Source organism: Aspergillus pseudonomiae, assembly GCF_009193645.1.
Source record: "Aspergillus pseudonomiae strain CBS 119388 unplaced genomic scaffold BDV37scaffold_21, whole genome shotgun sequence".
Lineage (NCBI taxonomy): Eukaryota > Fungi > Ascomycota > Eurotiomycetes > Eurotiales > Aspergillaceae > Aspergillus > Aspergillus pseudonomiae.
In genome coordinates this window covers 286487-298389 of record NW_022476013.1, presented here as the reverse complement: position 1 = coordinate 298389, position 11903 = coordinate 286487, and the positions used below count along the sequence as shown (strand labels likewise).

Genomic DNA, 11903 nt, shown 5'->3' with positions numbered 1-11903 from the left:
CGTCTGCTTAAAATAGTTCCAAGATATTTTCTAATCGATTCAAATATGTGACGAGACACTGAAAAGGCATCAACAATTCACATTATATTCGTGGCATGCGAAAGCTGACCTGAACGCTGATCTCAAACAAGGCCATCTGGGAACTCTCCTAAAAAGGGTCGAAGAAATGTTTTGGCTCGAACTGTGTTGATATCTTGTTTACTCATTTCTCAATATCTCTGTTTATGGTTCTAGTTTCTCATCCTTACAATATTGACTCCATTTACTGGAGGCCCTTGTACTCTCTCTCTGTCCCCTTGGATATGCGGACCTCATCGACGTTTTGGCTATCTTGTTTCCTGTCCCAACTTGCACCGAGGAGCTAGGTGGCGCTCTCACATCTGACACGTACGGCAAGGTTGCCCTTCAGCAGTAAGTCTTCACTCCTCTGGGTTATGCCCTCATGCTAGAGCCTAACATGCTTGAGAAGTGTAGTCCTCCCGGTGGAAGAGCAAGGCGTGGTTGGGCTCCCAATACCAAATATCCCCAGCTACGAGAGAATGAAAGAGAAGAAGCCCATGGGCGAGCACTCTCATGAAATACTGGTTTGGTGGCTTGGATGGAGTCGAACATGAGCTCTCTCATTTCTCATCACACCAATACCCAACAACCAGAATACATCTAACAACTCGAAGCCTTTCACGCTTCCCAGAAACAAGTATAGCGGAATTCTTCACATCTGTCAAGAGAGCCCGCCACATAACGCAAGTATTACGATATCTCACTGCTAGTAGTAATGGGGTTGGTATAGTCTTCTTCCATCCGTGGATTATCCCGGTGCCCTAACCATAGTGCACTATGCCAGTCCCGTCAACTAACACAAGTTCGTTTACTCGTACATCCAGTCTATACCAAGGGCGATCGCGATAATATTGAAATTGAATTGGTCCTTGACATCCAAAAACAATGCAATGGTCTAACATAACTGATCGCAAATATCATGATATTACAAAACGCCCCAACGCCCGCAATCTCACCAGTGGAAGACGACAACGGAACATGACATGGTACTCCGTCCTCAGTAGAAAGGAGACATGGATATAACAACCCCGCCCAGGCAATCCCCATAGCGCTAACGTAAGTTATCTCCCCTTTTGTACAATGCAAGAATCTAATCGCAGGAGAATATAGAGTTGATTGACTATCCACCATAAACCATCCAACTCACCGAGGCCACCCAGCCACACGCGAAGAAGAACGTTATAATTGATGCGCCAGCCCGATCCCCAGCCGTGATCGGCCTCGGCGTACCTGCCTGTTGATCCTTGTGTCCCGAGCCTGCACTGGGGTTACTCTTGCTGGTACCACCGGTGTCCGCCGTCAAGGGTGCCTGATGGTCCTTCTTGTGAGCTATCATCGTGGACGACAGCACACTCAACGCGCTCATGTCGGACTCCAGCGACTTCGAGCCATCCCATTTGTCTTGCTTGTACCAACTACGTCCGCAGTCGGACTTGGAGTCGCCGCCAGAGCACTGCTTTGCTGCGGCCTGGGCTGAAGCTTGGATCTTGGGGAGGATCTGGTTCTGCGTAAAGGGAGCAATCGTAGTGGCGAAGGTCAACCAAGATGCGAGAAAGCCTTTGAAGCAGTCTTGGTTACGGTCGCACATCATGCTCTGCTCACAGGAAATCTCCGACATGATGTCCCCACCGTACTCATGGGGGAAGAATTTGACTATCGTGGTTCCGAGCAAGCCGTCGATGGCCTCTTTCCACTTGCCACCACCATCGGTCTATATTTGGTCAGCAATGTTGCCATCGTGCCCTAGCAAATGACCCAGAGGGTGAAACCGGGAATGAACACACCAAATTATACATATACGCAGCTCCGCTTAGGTAAGTTCCGTAATTGTAAGTCCATTGCAGATCCCCATGATCCTGGCAGTTCGCCTCCGCAGTAGTCGTATCGGCGATGTTCCAGTCGGCCGTCTTCAGCAGCGGCGTAGTCGCACTCCAGTCCCAGATCTTTTCGGCCCAGTCAATATAGGTCTGATTCTTGGTGTAGCGACCCAGACGAGCCGCCAGCTGGAACAGACCCCCGTTGGATATGGCATTCTTCGTCGTATACCCTGCCTGGTAAGGCCAAATCTGCCATCGGAGGCCCCCATCGCAGCTGGAGTTATCCCAGCGCGGGACTTGCGTGTTGAAAACACCTTGTGCCAGCGACAACCACGACGACTCCCCTTCTTTGTCAGGAAAGTTCAGCTCGGCAGCGGTCATGGCGGCCAGCCCCCAGAAGACCTGATCATCGTTTCCAAGATAGTTGCTGTAGTTGGCGGGGAAGTAGTCGTCATGGCCTTTCTGAAAGAGCATTCCTTCCGTGGTGACCTCGTTGTAGGATGTGTCGCCGGTCCAGAACCAGTACTGGATTAGGGTCATGAACATTGCGCCACCTTCCCACCATGTATCAGGGAGTTTTCCGGGGGTCTGCCCTGACTCGTTTCCGTGGTAATAGCTCATCATGTTGTAGGCCGCTGTCGCGGCTGCGGATTTGATCGACTCTAGGGAGAGATGACGCTGTTAGTATGTGATAAGCCATGCACGAAGAAGGTCGAAGTCGAATGTCAAACATTATGGCGCAGAGTGTATCAGCTTACGCTCATCTTGAAGGTCAAGTTGAATAGCGGCTCCCCAGCCCGCAAAAGATAGAGACAGGAAAATCGCGTATAGCCAGTCAGGCGGCATCATCATTTGCGATTGTGAGCACGGCTGCAATTATTGAAAGATAGGTGAGAGCAACATTGAGATGAGAAGAGTCTTCAATGAGGGGTGCGACAGGTGGTACGGAGGGGTGTGTAGAATGCGGAAGTGCCTTGGAATGTACGGAATGGGTTACTTTTCTGTCATGCTAACTAACCCACGACGAAAACAAATCGAAGACAAACAAAGGGAGAGATGTTCAGTGGCGTAACAGGGACTTGAAGGGTGTTACAGGAAAACAAAGGGTCGCGATGACGCTGATTATTGGAAGGGGTTGACGACATCACCTGAAGCAAGGGATGTTGATGATTATCTTCATTATTCACTCTCTGCGGTATAAATGCATTATGCACACTGCATATATCCTGGAATCTTGGCAATCCTGCTGCCAAAACGTCAAATGCTATATTTAGCGAGCACTACGTGTTCCAAGTGGTATACTTGTTAGAAATCCATAGCATTGGGGTTGACCGAGCCATGCGCCGGAAGTGCATTCTGTGAAACGGTGTTCTGAACATTAACTTCCCCTATAGAACAAAATGCAAAGCAAGCAATCTAAGCCTTGACAGCATAGATCTGAAAGGAACCTGGACAAACAGTCAATAGGGTAAACAGCGTAATCAAGCCGGGGTGAAGGACAATAACTGACCAACCCACTCATTAAAATCCAAAGCTGCAATATCACTCGGAGTCCCCTTACGCTCAAGGCCACCGCCACAACATGAGCTCTGAGGCAAATACGAAGATTCTTTATAAAGATTAAGGTCCGACTTCGTATCAACAATAAACACGCCTATCAACAAGTCAGTACTCAAGGCTCTCTTTATAGCGGTATACATGCCTTCGAATCCAGCCTGCCTGAGATACTCCTCATACTCCACAATCTGACCAGCACCAGCAACACACCCAACATACAGCGCCATATTGCTGGTAATATGATCTGGGAGCGGCTTTCTAGCTAGAATATCACTGATCGCGACCCTTCCGCCGGGCTTTAGTAGGCGCGCGATCTCTCGAAAAACGGCCGCTTTGTCGGTGGCCGGGACAAGGTTGATGACACAGTTACTGATGATGCAGTCGACACTGGAGTCTGGTAGCGGTATGGAGTTGATATTGGACTCAATGAATTTTACATTGGAAAGTTCTGCCTTTTGCGTATTCTTCTCGGCGAGTTCAATCATGCTCTTGATCGAGTATCAGTCCGAGTGTGTATAGAGCACAGGCCTGGAAGAACTTACTCTTGTCATGTCCACGCCGATGGCCTGTCCATTATGCCCGACTTTACGAGCCGCCAGGAAGACATCAATGCCGCTGCCGCTGCCCAGGTCCAGAACTGTCTCGCCCTGCTAGAAAGTTAGAATCTTCGATTTCTCACTGCAGTGGAAAAGAATCAATGAACAGACCTCTTTCACATTCGCAAATCCCACCGGATTTCCACAGCTCAAGCCAAGGTTAGTTTTCCCTGGCAAAGAACTCAGATCTTCCGCACTGTAGCCAAACGCCCTAGCGATTTCCTCTTCTTTGTCGTGCTGCTGGACGTTCGTACTTTGTTTTGCGATGTCACCGTAGCGAGACTGAACAAGGCTGTAGGTATTGTCGCACATATTGTAGGAGATTCCTTACACTTTGGAGGTTTATAAGGCGGATTGGATGTATGTACTGTGGTTGAGAGTGATCGTATGATGAGCTCCCTGAACAGCAGACGGGGGCGTTCGCCGTATTTATATCCACGACCCTTCTCATTAACATTTGATTGTATACGAGCAACTGTAATAACGTTAGTCATGGTGTTATTGGGTGGATAACTGGTATGTCACCAGTGTGAGTATGGCTGGGAAAGTGGTATGTCACCACATTCGGAGTTGGATCCGGGTGCGGGGAATCATCCGTTACTTTCATTAAATCTGTATCCCGTTGGTGTGCGACTGTGTCTACGCTTTCTTGTCCACCTGTCCCTGGGTATTTCATCCTCTATACATCTTACACGGCGCTAAAACCAACATACGTCATCAGTGGTGTGTAACTCGAATGAGACGTCCCTTCGCGAGTATATATCAAAGTTGACGCGGCGGGACTCGATTCGCCACACTCAACTTGCCCACCATGCCACGAATTAAACGGAAAACTAAAGTACGAGGTCTCATTGTCACCTCCACTTAGTACGTCAGGCCTGACTCCTTAGCTAGGAAGAGGATCTCACTCGAGTCCGCAACAATCAGCGTCGCTGTAGACAGCGAAAACGCGACTATGTAGCGGAGCTGGAGCGCAGACTTGCATCCATGGAGGACACTACTTCTCGAGAGATCAAAAGACTGCAGTCTACTGTGGATGAGCTTCAGCAAGAAAACGAGAGGCTGATAGCGTTGCTCTCTTCTGGACGTACTGACTACGGTTCTATCGGACCCAGCGGACAGGCGGAGAGCGAGAACAATGCATTAAGAGATACGAGCAGTGGCCTCGTCCCTTTGAGGGATACATCCATCTTGGGTAGGGCTACATCCGACCTTGTCATAGTCTTTCTACCCCATGTAAATCATATAACCCACCCATCACCCCTTGACCTCGTATCTGATACGACTGGATTCATAGGGCCTGCAGAGAACATAACTCCAAAAGACATTTCCCAACTCGATCTGTACACACCACCATACGCACCTCTTGGCAAATTCAAGGATTTCCTCCAGGCATCCAGCTGTCCCCCAATCTCTCCTGAAGTGGAGCTGGATCCTGAATCCTTACTTCTACTAGAGCAGAGTGTGATGGACACGACCATTAGCACAGGGGTATCGAAAGACGAGTATCAAGATACAACCGTGTGTGCTGTGGCCCTGGAGCTAGTTATGAATTGCAACACAAAAAACTTGAGTATTACGGAGCTTGATATGCGGCTTCGATGCGGGTATCGGAGTGCACAGTTTCAGTGGGAAGGCTGCAGGGTCGACAATCAGGTTTTGTTCGCTGTGCTTGCTGAGGTTATGAGATGATTGAGCTGGTTTTGCTGGAGCAGACAGCCCATTTTGTTTCATTATAGCCACGCGAGGGAACAGAGGTTGCATTGTCACTAGCCATCGCCAGATATTTGTATTTGACCTAAATAGTTGTATTTTCCTTAATGACTAGTCGCAACAATGTTGTTCGATGTCTTTTCGCAAACCCAGTAAGCGCATGGCTTCCACGTAGCTAGAGAGATCTGGAGAGTATGATGCCGATGACCCATTCCTTCTTCCCGACAAACCTGGTCTCCTTCGTGCAGAAGGGTTTTGAGGGGTACAAAAACAACATGGAGGCACGGGAAAGAAGGCCGGGCCTCAATCTCAACACTAGCAATGTGCAGTCAAAGGAGAGTATATCTTGATTTTCTTGGTGATTAGGTACATATAGCCAGGGTTGTAAATAATTCTCGTCAGTGAAATCAAGTCTTAGGGGTATCGCTGGTATGTGTGGATGAAAACGTGCTTTTGCTCTATATAGTCCCACAGGACCAGCTGCGCTTTGGCGGTAACACAGCTCATTCTGACCATCACTCTTCTTTGAGTTTAGAACCTCTTGGACACAAGTTGTTCTCGGTTTGTACTGTAGCTCTGATTCCAGAGCGCTCTTGAAACCTTATAACTAAGCAACTTTGAAAACTACTAGTAGTTATATCTCAATTAGAATTTTTATAAACTTTATACCTAAACGGATTTTCAACGATAACCCATGGTTTAAGGAGCGTGGGTACGAGTTCCGCATCTGAACCTGCGGGTCTGGTACGGTTCCTGACGGTGGGACCGCAAACACAAGGCAGATCGCCTCGAAGACTGTATCCAGTCTGCCAGACTACAATACAATGAGTTGCGAATTGCTGCCCAGTTGTACACCTTTCATTCGCTTTTCCGGACCCAAAAACATACAGAACTAGGTCGACGCTATTCAGCAAAGATGGCTCGACAATAATTTCACTCCTAATACTGTTTTAATACTGTATTGAGCTGTAAGATACAGTACTGCCATGCAGGATTTTAATACAGTCTTTGTACGATCATGCTCCTGGCACCCCCGCAGTTCCAAAGCTTATTTATTGCAAGCTATGCAAGAGAGAGTGAGGGCTGCTTAGTTATCAATCTTCTTAACACCCAATACTAAAAGAGAGATACCTATACATTCTGTAAAGCAAACATATGACAATTTCAATATCACTCAAACATTCATATTTTTGAAACAAGGTGCAATGCATGTCAATTACCATAACTTTTTATACAACTATCCTGCAGTGAGATGAACATAATCAGAGGAATAAGCCCAAGGATAAAAGGGTAGGGCCAGATATAAGTGAGCCAAATAGACGAACACAAGTACAGCATAGAAAGATAAAAGAAAAACAAAATAATAATAACAAGGTGAGCGGAAAGAAAAGGGTGTCATAAGTCATAAGCTCAGAAGAGTAGATACACCAGACTAAAGATGGGAGTGTGTTTTAGACCGCAGATCCTCCTATACCGGACAAACAGATTCAAAGTCTATGGGAAGCAGTGTAGGCTTTCCCGACAACACCGAGGCTTTCCCCTTCCAACAAAAAGCCTTCGGCACACATGAAGTATGCGAATCGACCCACAGCTTTCTGAGAATTGAGCCATGGAATAACGTCTCGCAGGAATTTGATGGAGTCAGATGGGTCGCCGCCGTTAATAGCGCTGGTCAATGCAAACTCGGTAATCCAGATCTCGTGGATGTTGTATTGCTGAGAGGTCTCAATGGCTTCGGTCACGAATGTCTTAAAGTCTTCCGCTGTGTCGCCATACCAATGCACTGCCATAATGCTGATATCGCAGTCATGGCAAAGACTCATAAACGATCGCATCCAGTTCAGACCACCGTTAGTCACGGCTGGAGAAACAAGTTTGGCCTTGCTGGAGTAGGGGGAGATGTACTCCTTATAATATACCATGGCCTCCAGAGGAGTCAGATTGGCCTGCGAAGGACTGTCTGGCTCATTGAAACCAAGTATGTATCGGGCTCCGCTGGCGAGAGCGACCTCGATAGCCTCATGCCAGCCGCTGAACATCTTGGCCCCCCAGAGCATTGGAACGAACTCGACGCCAGGCGGAAGAATGCCATTGGCGAACATGTCCCAATTGTAAGCCCACAGATGCGCGACAAAGCTGCTTAAGACCATAACCAGGGCGCTATCATTGTAGGCAGCGCCAAGCTTGGACTGTAGCAGGTTTTGGTCATAGTCTGATTCTATGATTGGGGCTGCAAAACCAAGACACAGTAGAAGACTAAGGAGGGTATACAGTCGCAATAACTTCTTGAGGACGTGCATGTTGGTCCTGTGTAGTGTGTAATGTAATATGGTGCAGATAGAATTGTTATTCCCTGAAGAATAGACAATGGCAGGTGGCTTTTGAGCGAGAGACAGGTGGTTTTTGAGGGAGAGACAGATACTTTTTGAAGGAGAGACCAAGTGCCTTTAGAAGGAGAGTTAGAACGAGCGTAAACCGCTCAGGAGAACAGACTACAATAAATAAAAGAGATTGAGAAAGGAGGTTGGGGGGGAGGGAGGGGTAGTACTTGGATTGTTGGTTTTTTGGGGGAACCAACAATGTCCTTTACTGGTATATTGTACCTGTTCAAACACTCCATGAACCTTGGTGCAGCTGTCGTTGAAAACAGGCTATTGGTTAGCATAGACTGTTGGGGGAGACCGGCTAGCGACCCGACCGGCTAACGATCCGACCTCCAACCTACGCAACTTGAACAGAACTTCTGTTCTCGCATGCCTGCCTGATTGTACCTTGTAGCCAGCAGTCTGAGCTATCTGGGGACAGCGAATCTATTACCAACAATTGTATTACATAGGTATCAATGCTAAGGTTAATGGGAGGAGATTAATTTGGCATCCTTCCGCTGCACTAGGATGATCGCCCCGCGAGGTGGGGAAGAAGGGGCAGTCAAGGTACAGTAAAGTATATTTTGTTATGGATACTTCGGTAAAATACAGTATTGTATGTACAGTACTTACAAAGCTCGGACCAGACTTCTTCGAACTGAATCCCAAATAGTCTAGCGTATCTTGGGATTATCGTTTGAAATACGTGTCAAACACTGAGCAAAGTGGCTCTGCTCTTGCAAGATAGTGCAACTGATGATTTGCAATATCTCGATAGGATTGGGTACCTATATAATTCAGCTAACTCGTAAGGCTGTGCGTTCTGCAAGAGTTCTGTTTTGAGACAGGGACCAGTGTCCTACCAGAGCGCTCCTACAGAATATTATCAAATCTAGATCGTATAGTCCTGCCTATAATATTAGTATCACTGCAGAATCAAAGATATCAAGTTACAGGGCTAGAGCCACAGCAGCAGCACCCTCGTGAGATTCACATCTTCCTACCACGCCTCGAGCTTTGGCTCACAATCCTATAGCTTCCTCTCGTCAACTCCAAACATCCTACCTAAGCCCCCCCTCTAACCATTGTGTCAACTTCATAGCAAATAGGCATGTATTGTCTACATCTCCGGCTCTCGCGTCAACCTTATAAGTCCACATACCACTCCTCAAAAACATCGTAGGGATCTGAAAATCGAGTAAAATATCACTGCGGCCGCTACTAGGCAGGTAGTCTACCTGAACTCCACGGGCATCACGAATAGTAAGGTGGGCTAGATCATTAAAGGGCGTAGTCTTCAATGGCCCTGTCGTGGAGTCTTCATTGTCATGACTACCATCGGCATAGACAGCAGAGGCGCTCACTTTAAGGGTCGCATTGACAAGGCCCTCGTTAGGAAGTGCCAGCTCCTTCTTTTTAGATTCAGGTAGATAACCGCGCAGGTAGACGAAGAAGACACGATCGCTTTATCAGGATGTTAACATCAGAAAGCATTAATATTAAAATTAAGCTGTATTTCAAGGAGAGGGAAGATCTTACGCGATAATGGGTGTCGGGGCAATCTCAAGGAACTCGATCTTGAATATCTGGTCATCCTTAGGCACGGTGTCGTAGATGGCATCGTTGTGGCCGGGGATCCTGTTGTCTTGTTGGGCCATGATATATGATATCCTCGCCGTCAAGCAATTGTTCTTGTTGAGTGGGATTGGCCTTGGCAAGAGCAACGTTGCAAAGATATAAGATTTGCGGGAGAATTGATTTCATCGCGTGGCAGCGCGGTTGTGGATTAGAGGGACGAGAGGAGTGTTGGCTTTATGTCACTTGACTTCCTACTAGGCTAGTGGAGTGACTAGAGTTTAGAAACTGTTTCCCGATACCATGCCGGTGCTTGGTGTGGGGCGGGCCAGGTCTATTCGGTTGACTATATGTATAAGATATGTAGTGCCGCCGACATAGCTTTGCAAAAAAGCACATATAGCAACTCTCGCTCTACAACACCATGTTCTCATGCCTTATCCCAAGAGCCCTGGGACCATTAGAATTTCAGACTTGGCCCGGACCGAGTCCTAGGCTGCCTGGTCCCCACCTCTTCGCACAATGCTTTCAGCCAGACTGCTAGCAATTCAAAGTCTTTTCGCTCCAAGTAAATCTGCGCGCTCAATCGTACCCAAAGCCAACCTCCGTAAGGAAATATAGGAATCCAAGTCCCATAGTCGTTCGCTAATCTCTCCCCGAAATAATTGATGGTGTCCCGGACTTCTGTCGGTGACAGTGCTGCATAGGGTGAGCTTTCTTTGCAGTCATACCCATCAATCGCCAGTGGCAGTCGCACCGTGGCCAATGCGCAGCGCCGGTATTGGGAAACTTCACCTGGCTTCAGGTTTGGTTCTTGCAACACCTCCGTGGCCAGTGTCGTTGCAATAATATCAGCGCCTTCGTTGGCGAGGGTTTCGAGATACTGATAGATACGTGCCTCCCCTCCACATTGTTGGCGGAATCCGACAGCTGTCGGGATACACAAGATGGGTGTACTATCATGGGTGGAAACGTATCTAAAAAGCGTCTGGAACTTCGAATTGGTGGTGCTTTCGGTGCTGATACTCCATGGAAGGAGGACCTGCGACCCATCCGTGTTGATATAGCCCCAAGACGTTGGAATTGTAGTGTGCATTAGATGCTGGTGGGCTGGGTTAACATAGAGGACGGCACAGCTGCGCGGCACATACAACCACCTGTGCAAAAATGTGTTAATCCGCTTTCATGCCTCAACTTAAAATTTCATCGGCGATTCGCTATGACAATTATCTAGAGACTTACTTGTGACACTCTCCAACAAAAAAGTCCGGTCGCAATTGCTTTAGGTCGATAGGGATCGCGCCAAGTCCATGGGCCCCATCGATCAGACTCAGGATATTCTCGCTCCTACAGACTTCACTGAGCTTTTCAAAGGGGAACCTGAATGCCGGGATGCTGACAACCATCTCGAAGATGGCAATGCGTGGATTGCGGCCTTGAGACCTGATTTGTTGAATGGCGTCTGTGAACTTCCTCACCAGCTCCTCGTAGGAAATAGGGAGTTCATATTCTATCTTCCAGCCTTGGACAGGGGTTATTTCTGTCAAGTGGGTGATCATCTTTTGGAAGGCTCCGTAGGTAGTGGAGAAATACACAATCACATCGCCTTCAGCGTAATCGAGGTTGTGCAAAACCGTGGCTGCTCCAGTGGTTGTGTTTTTGACAAACACGCAGTCATTGCTGCTCACTCCACACACCTTCGCAACATTCTCCTGGGCTTCAGTATGTATTGCTGGTTGGCTGAAACGGACGAATATGTCTGGGTGGGATTCAAATTGCGCCTGAAATTGGCGCGTAGCATCTCGAACAATGTTTGGATATGCCCCCCAGCCACCTTCAACTCCGAGTTAGCCAATTTTTTCCTCCTGTCAATTCTCAATTTCTTCTGAGGTCTTACCGTGATTGAAACTTTTCTTGTCAGAGGAGAATGGGAATCGCGCCAGCATTGGGGTCCCGAGAGCCAGTAGCTCCTCTGAAGGGGACGACATTTTCAACCAAGACGAAATAGGTCTTGTGAAGAGGAAACCTCCCTGAGCGGGGTATAGTTTTAGAAGAAGAAAAGAGCCGACGCAAGATATTTAGCGAGGTCTAAGGTGGATACAAACTATTGGAAGGATACAGAGTTTAGTGGCTTCTAGATGAGTCTATTCGTACAAGTCCGATCGGGCTAGTCCGCATGTTACTTATGATCGACACTAGCTATTGATACACCTTGTGTG

At 47.8% G+C, this 11903-nt stretch overlaps 6 protein-coding genes across 6 annotated transcripts; 1 reads left to right on the top strand and 5 right to left on the bottom strand.

Moving 5' to 3' along the window:
- Window positions 1-997: 997 nt before the first annotated feature.
- Window positions 998-2723, bottom strand: BDV37DRAFT_292951 (glycoside hydrolase family 76 protein; the record flags this gene model as incomplete). The annotated part of the gene is made up of 3 exons (XM_032089276.1): window positions 998-1771; window positions 1845-2539; window positions 2636-2723. 3 exons carry the CDS (start codon window positions 2721-2723, stop codon window positions 1181-1183), a joined length of 1374 nt encoding a protein of 457 aa, XP_031943085.1. The 3' UTR covers window positions 998-1180.
- Window positions 2724-3208: 485 nt separating this feature from the next.
- On the bottom strand, window positions 3209-4451 carry cyt19 (putative arsenic methyltransferase Cyt19). The gene is made up of 5 exons (XM_032081569.1): window positions 4142-4451; window positions 3977-4081; window positions 3580-3922; window positions 3388-3531; window positions 3209-3325 (listed from the first exon to the last, which is right to left on the bottom strand). The coding sequence occupies exons 1-5, from the start codon at window positions 4340-4342 to the stop codon at window positions 3294-3296; spliced, it is 825 nt and encodes a 274-aa protein (XP_031943084.1). The 5' UTR covers window positions 4343-4451; the 3' UTR covers window positions 3209-3293.
- Window positions 4452-4550: 99 nt separating this feature from the next.
- BDV37DRAFT_87642 (bZIP transcription factor) lies at window positions 4551-5871 on the top strand. Its single transcript, XM_032091374.1, has 3 exons — window positions 4551-4868; window positions 4925-5225; window positions 5328-5871. Exons 1-3 carry the CDS (start codon window positions 4842-4844, stop codon window positions 5720-5722), a joined length of 723 nt encoding a protein of 240 aa, XP_031943083.1. The 5' UTR covers window positions 4551-4841; the 3' UTR covers window positions 5723-5871.
- An 870-nt stretch (window positions 5872-6741) lies between these two features.
- BDV37DRAFT_244614 (glycoside hydrolase family protein) lies at window positions 6742-8198 on the bottom strand. Its single transcript, XM_032081568.1, has one exon. It carries the CDS (start codon window positions 8041-8043, stop codon window positions 7231-7233), a length of 813 nt encoding a protein of 270 aa, XP_031943082.1. The 5' UTR covers window positions 8044-8198; the 3' UTR covers window positions 6742-7230.
- Window positions 8199-9070: 872 nt separating this feature from the next.
- Window positions 9071-9857, bottom strand: BDV37DRAFT_244613 (uncharacterized protein). Its single transcript, XM_032081567.1, has 2 exons — window positions 9649-9857; window positions 9071-9573 (listed from the first exon to the last, which is right to left on the bottom strand). Exons 1-2 carry the CDS (start codon window positions 9765-9767, stop codon window positions 9171-9173), a joined length of 522 nt encoding a protein of 173 aa, XP_031943081.1. The 5' UTR covers window positions 9768-9857; the 3' UTR covers window positions 9071-9170.
- A 287-nt stretch (window positions 9858-10144) lies between these two features.
- On the bottom strand, window positions 10145-11703 carry BDV37DRAFT_292947 (aminotransferase family protein; the record flags this gene model as incomplete). The annotated part of the gene is made up of 3 exons (XM_032089275.1): window positions 11582-11703; window positions 10927-11518; window positions 10145-10841 (listed from the first exon to the last, which is right to left on the bottom strand). The coding sequence occupies exons 1-3, from the start codon at window positions 11670-11672 to the stop codon at window positions 10145-10147; spliced, it is 1380 nt and encodes a 459-aa protein (XP_031943080.1). The 5' UTR covers window positions 11673-11703.
- Between the last annotated feature and the right edge of the window lie 200 nt (window positions 11704-11903).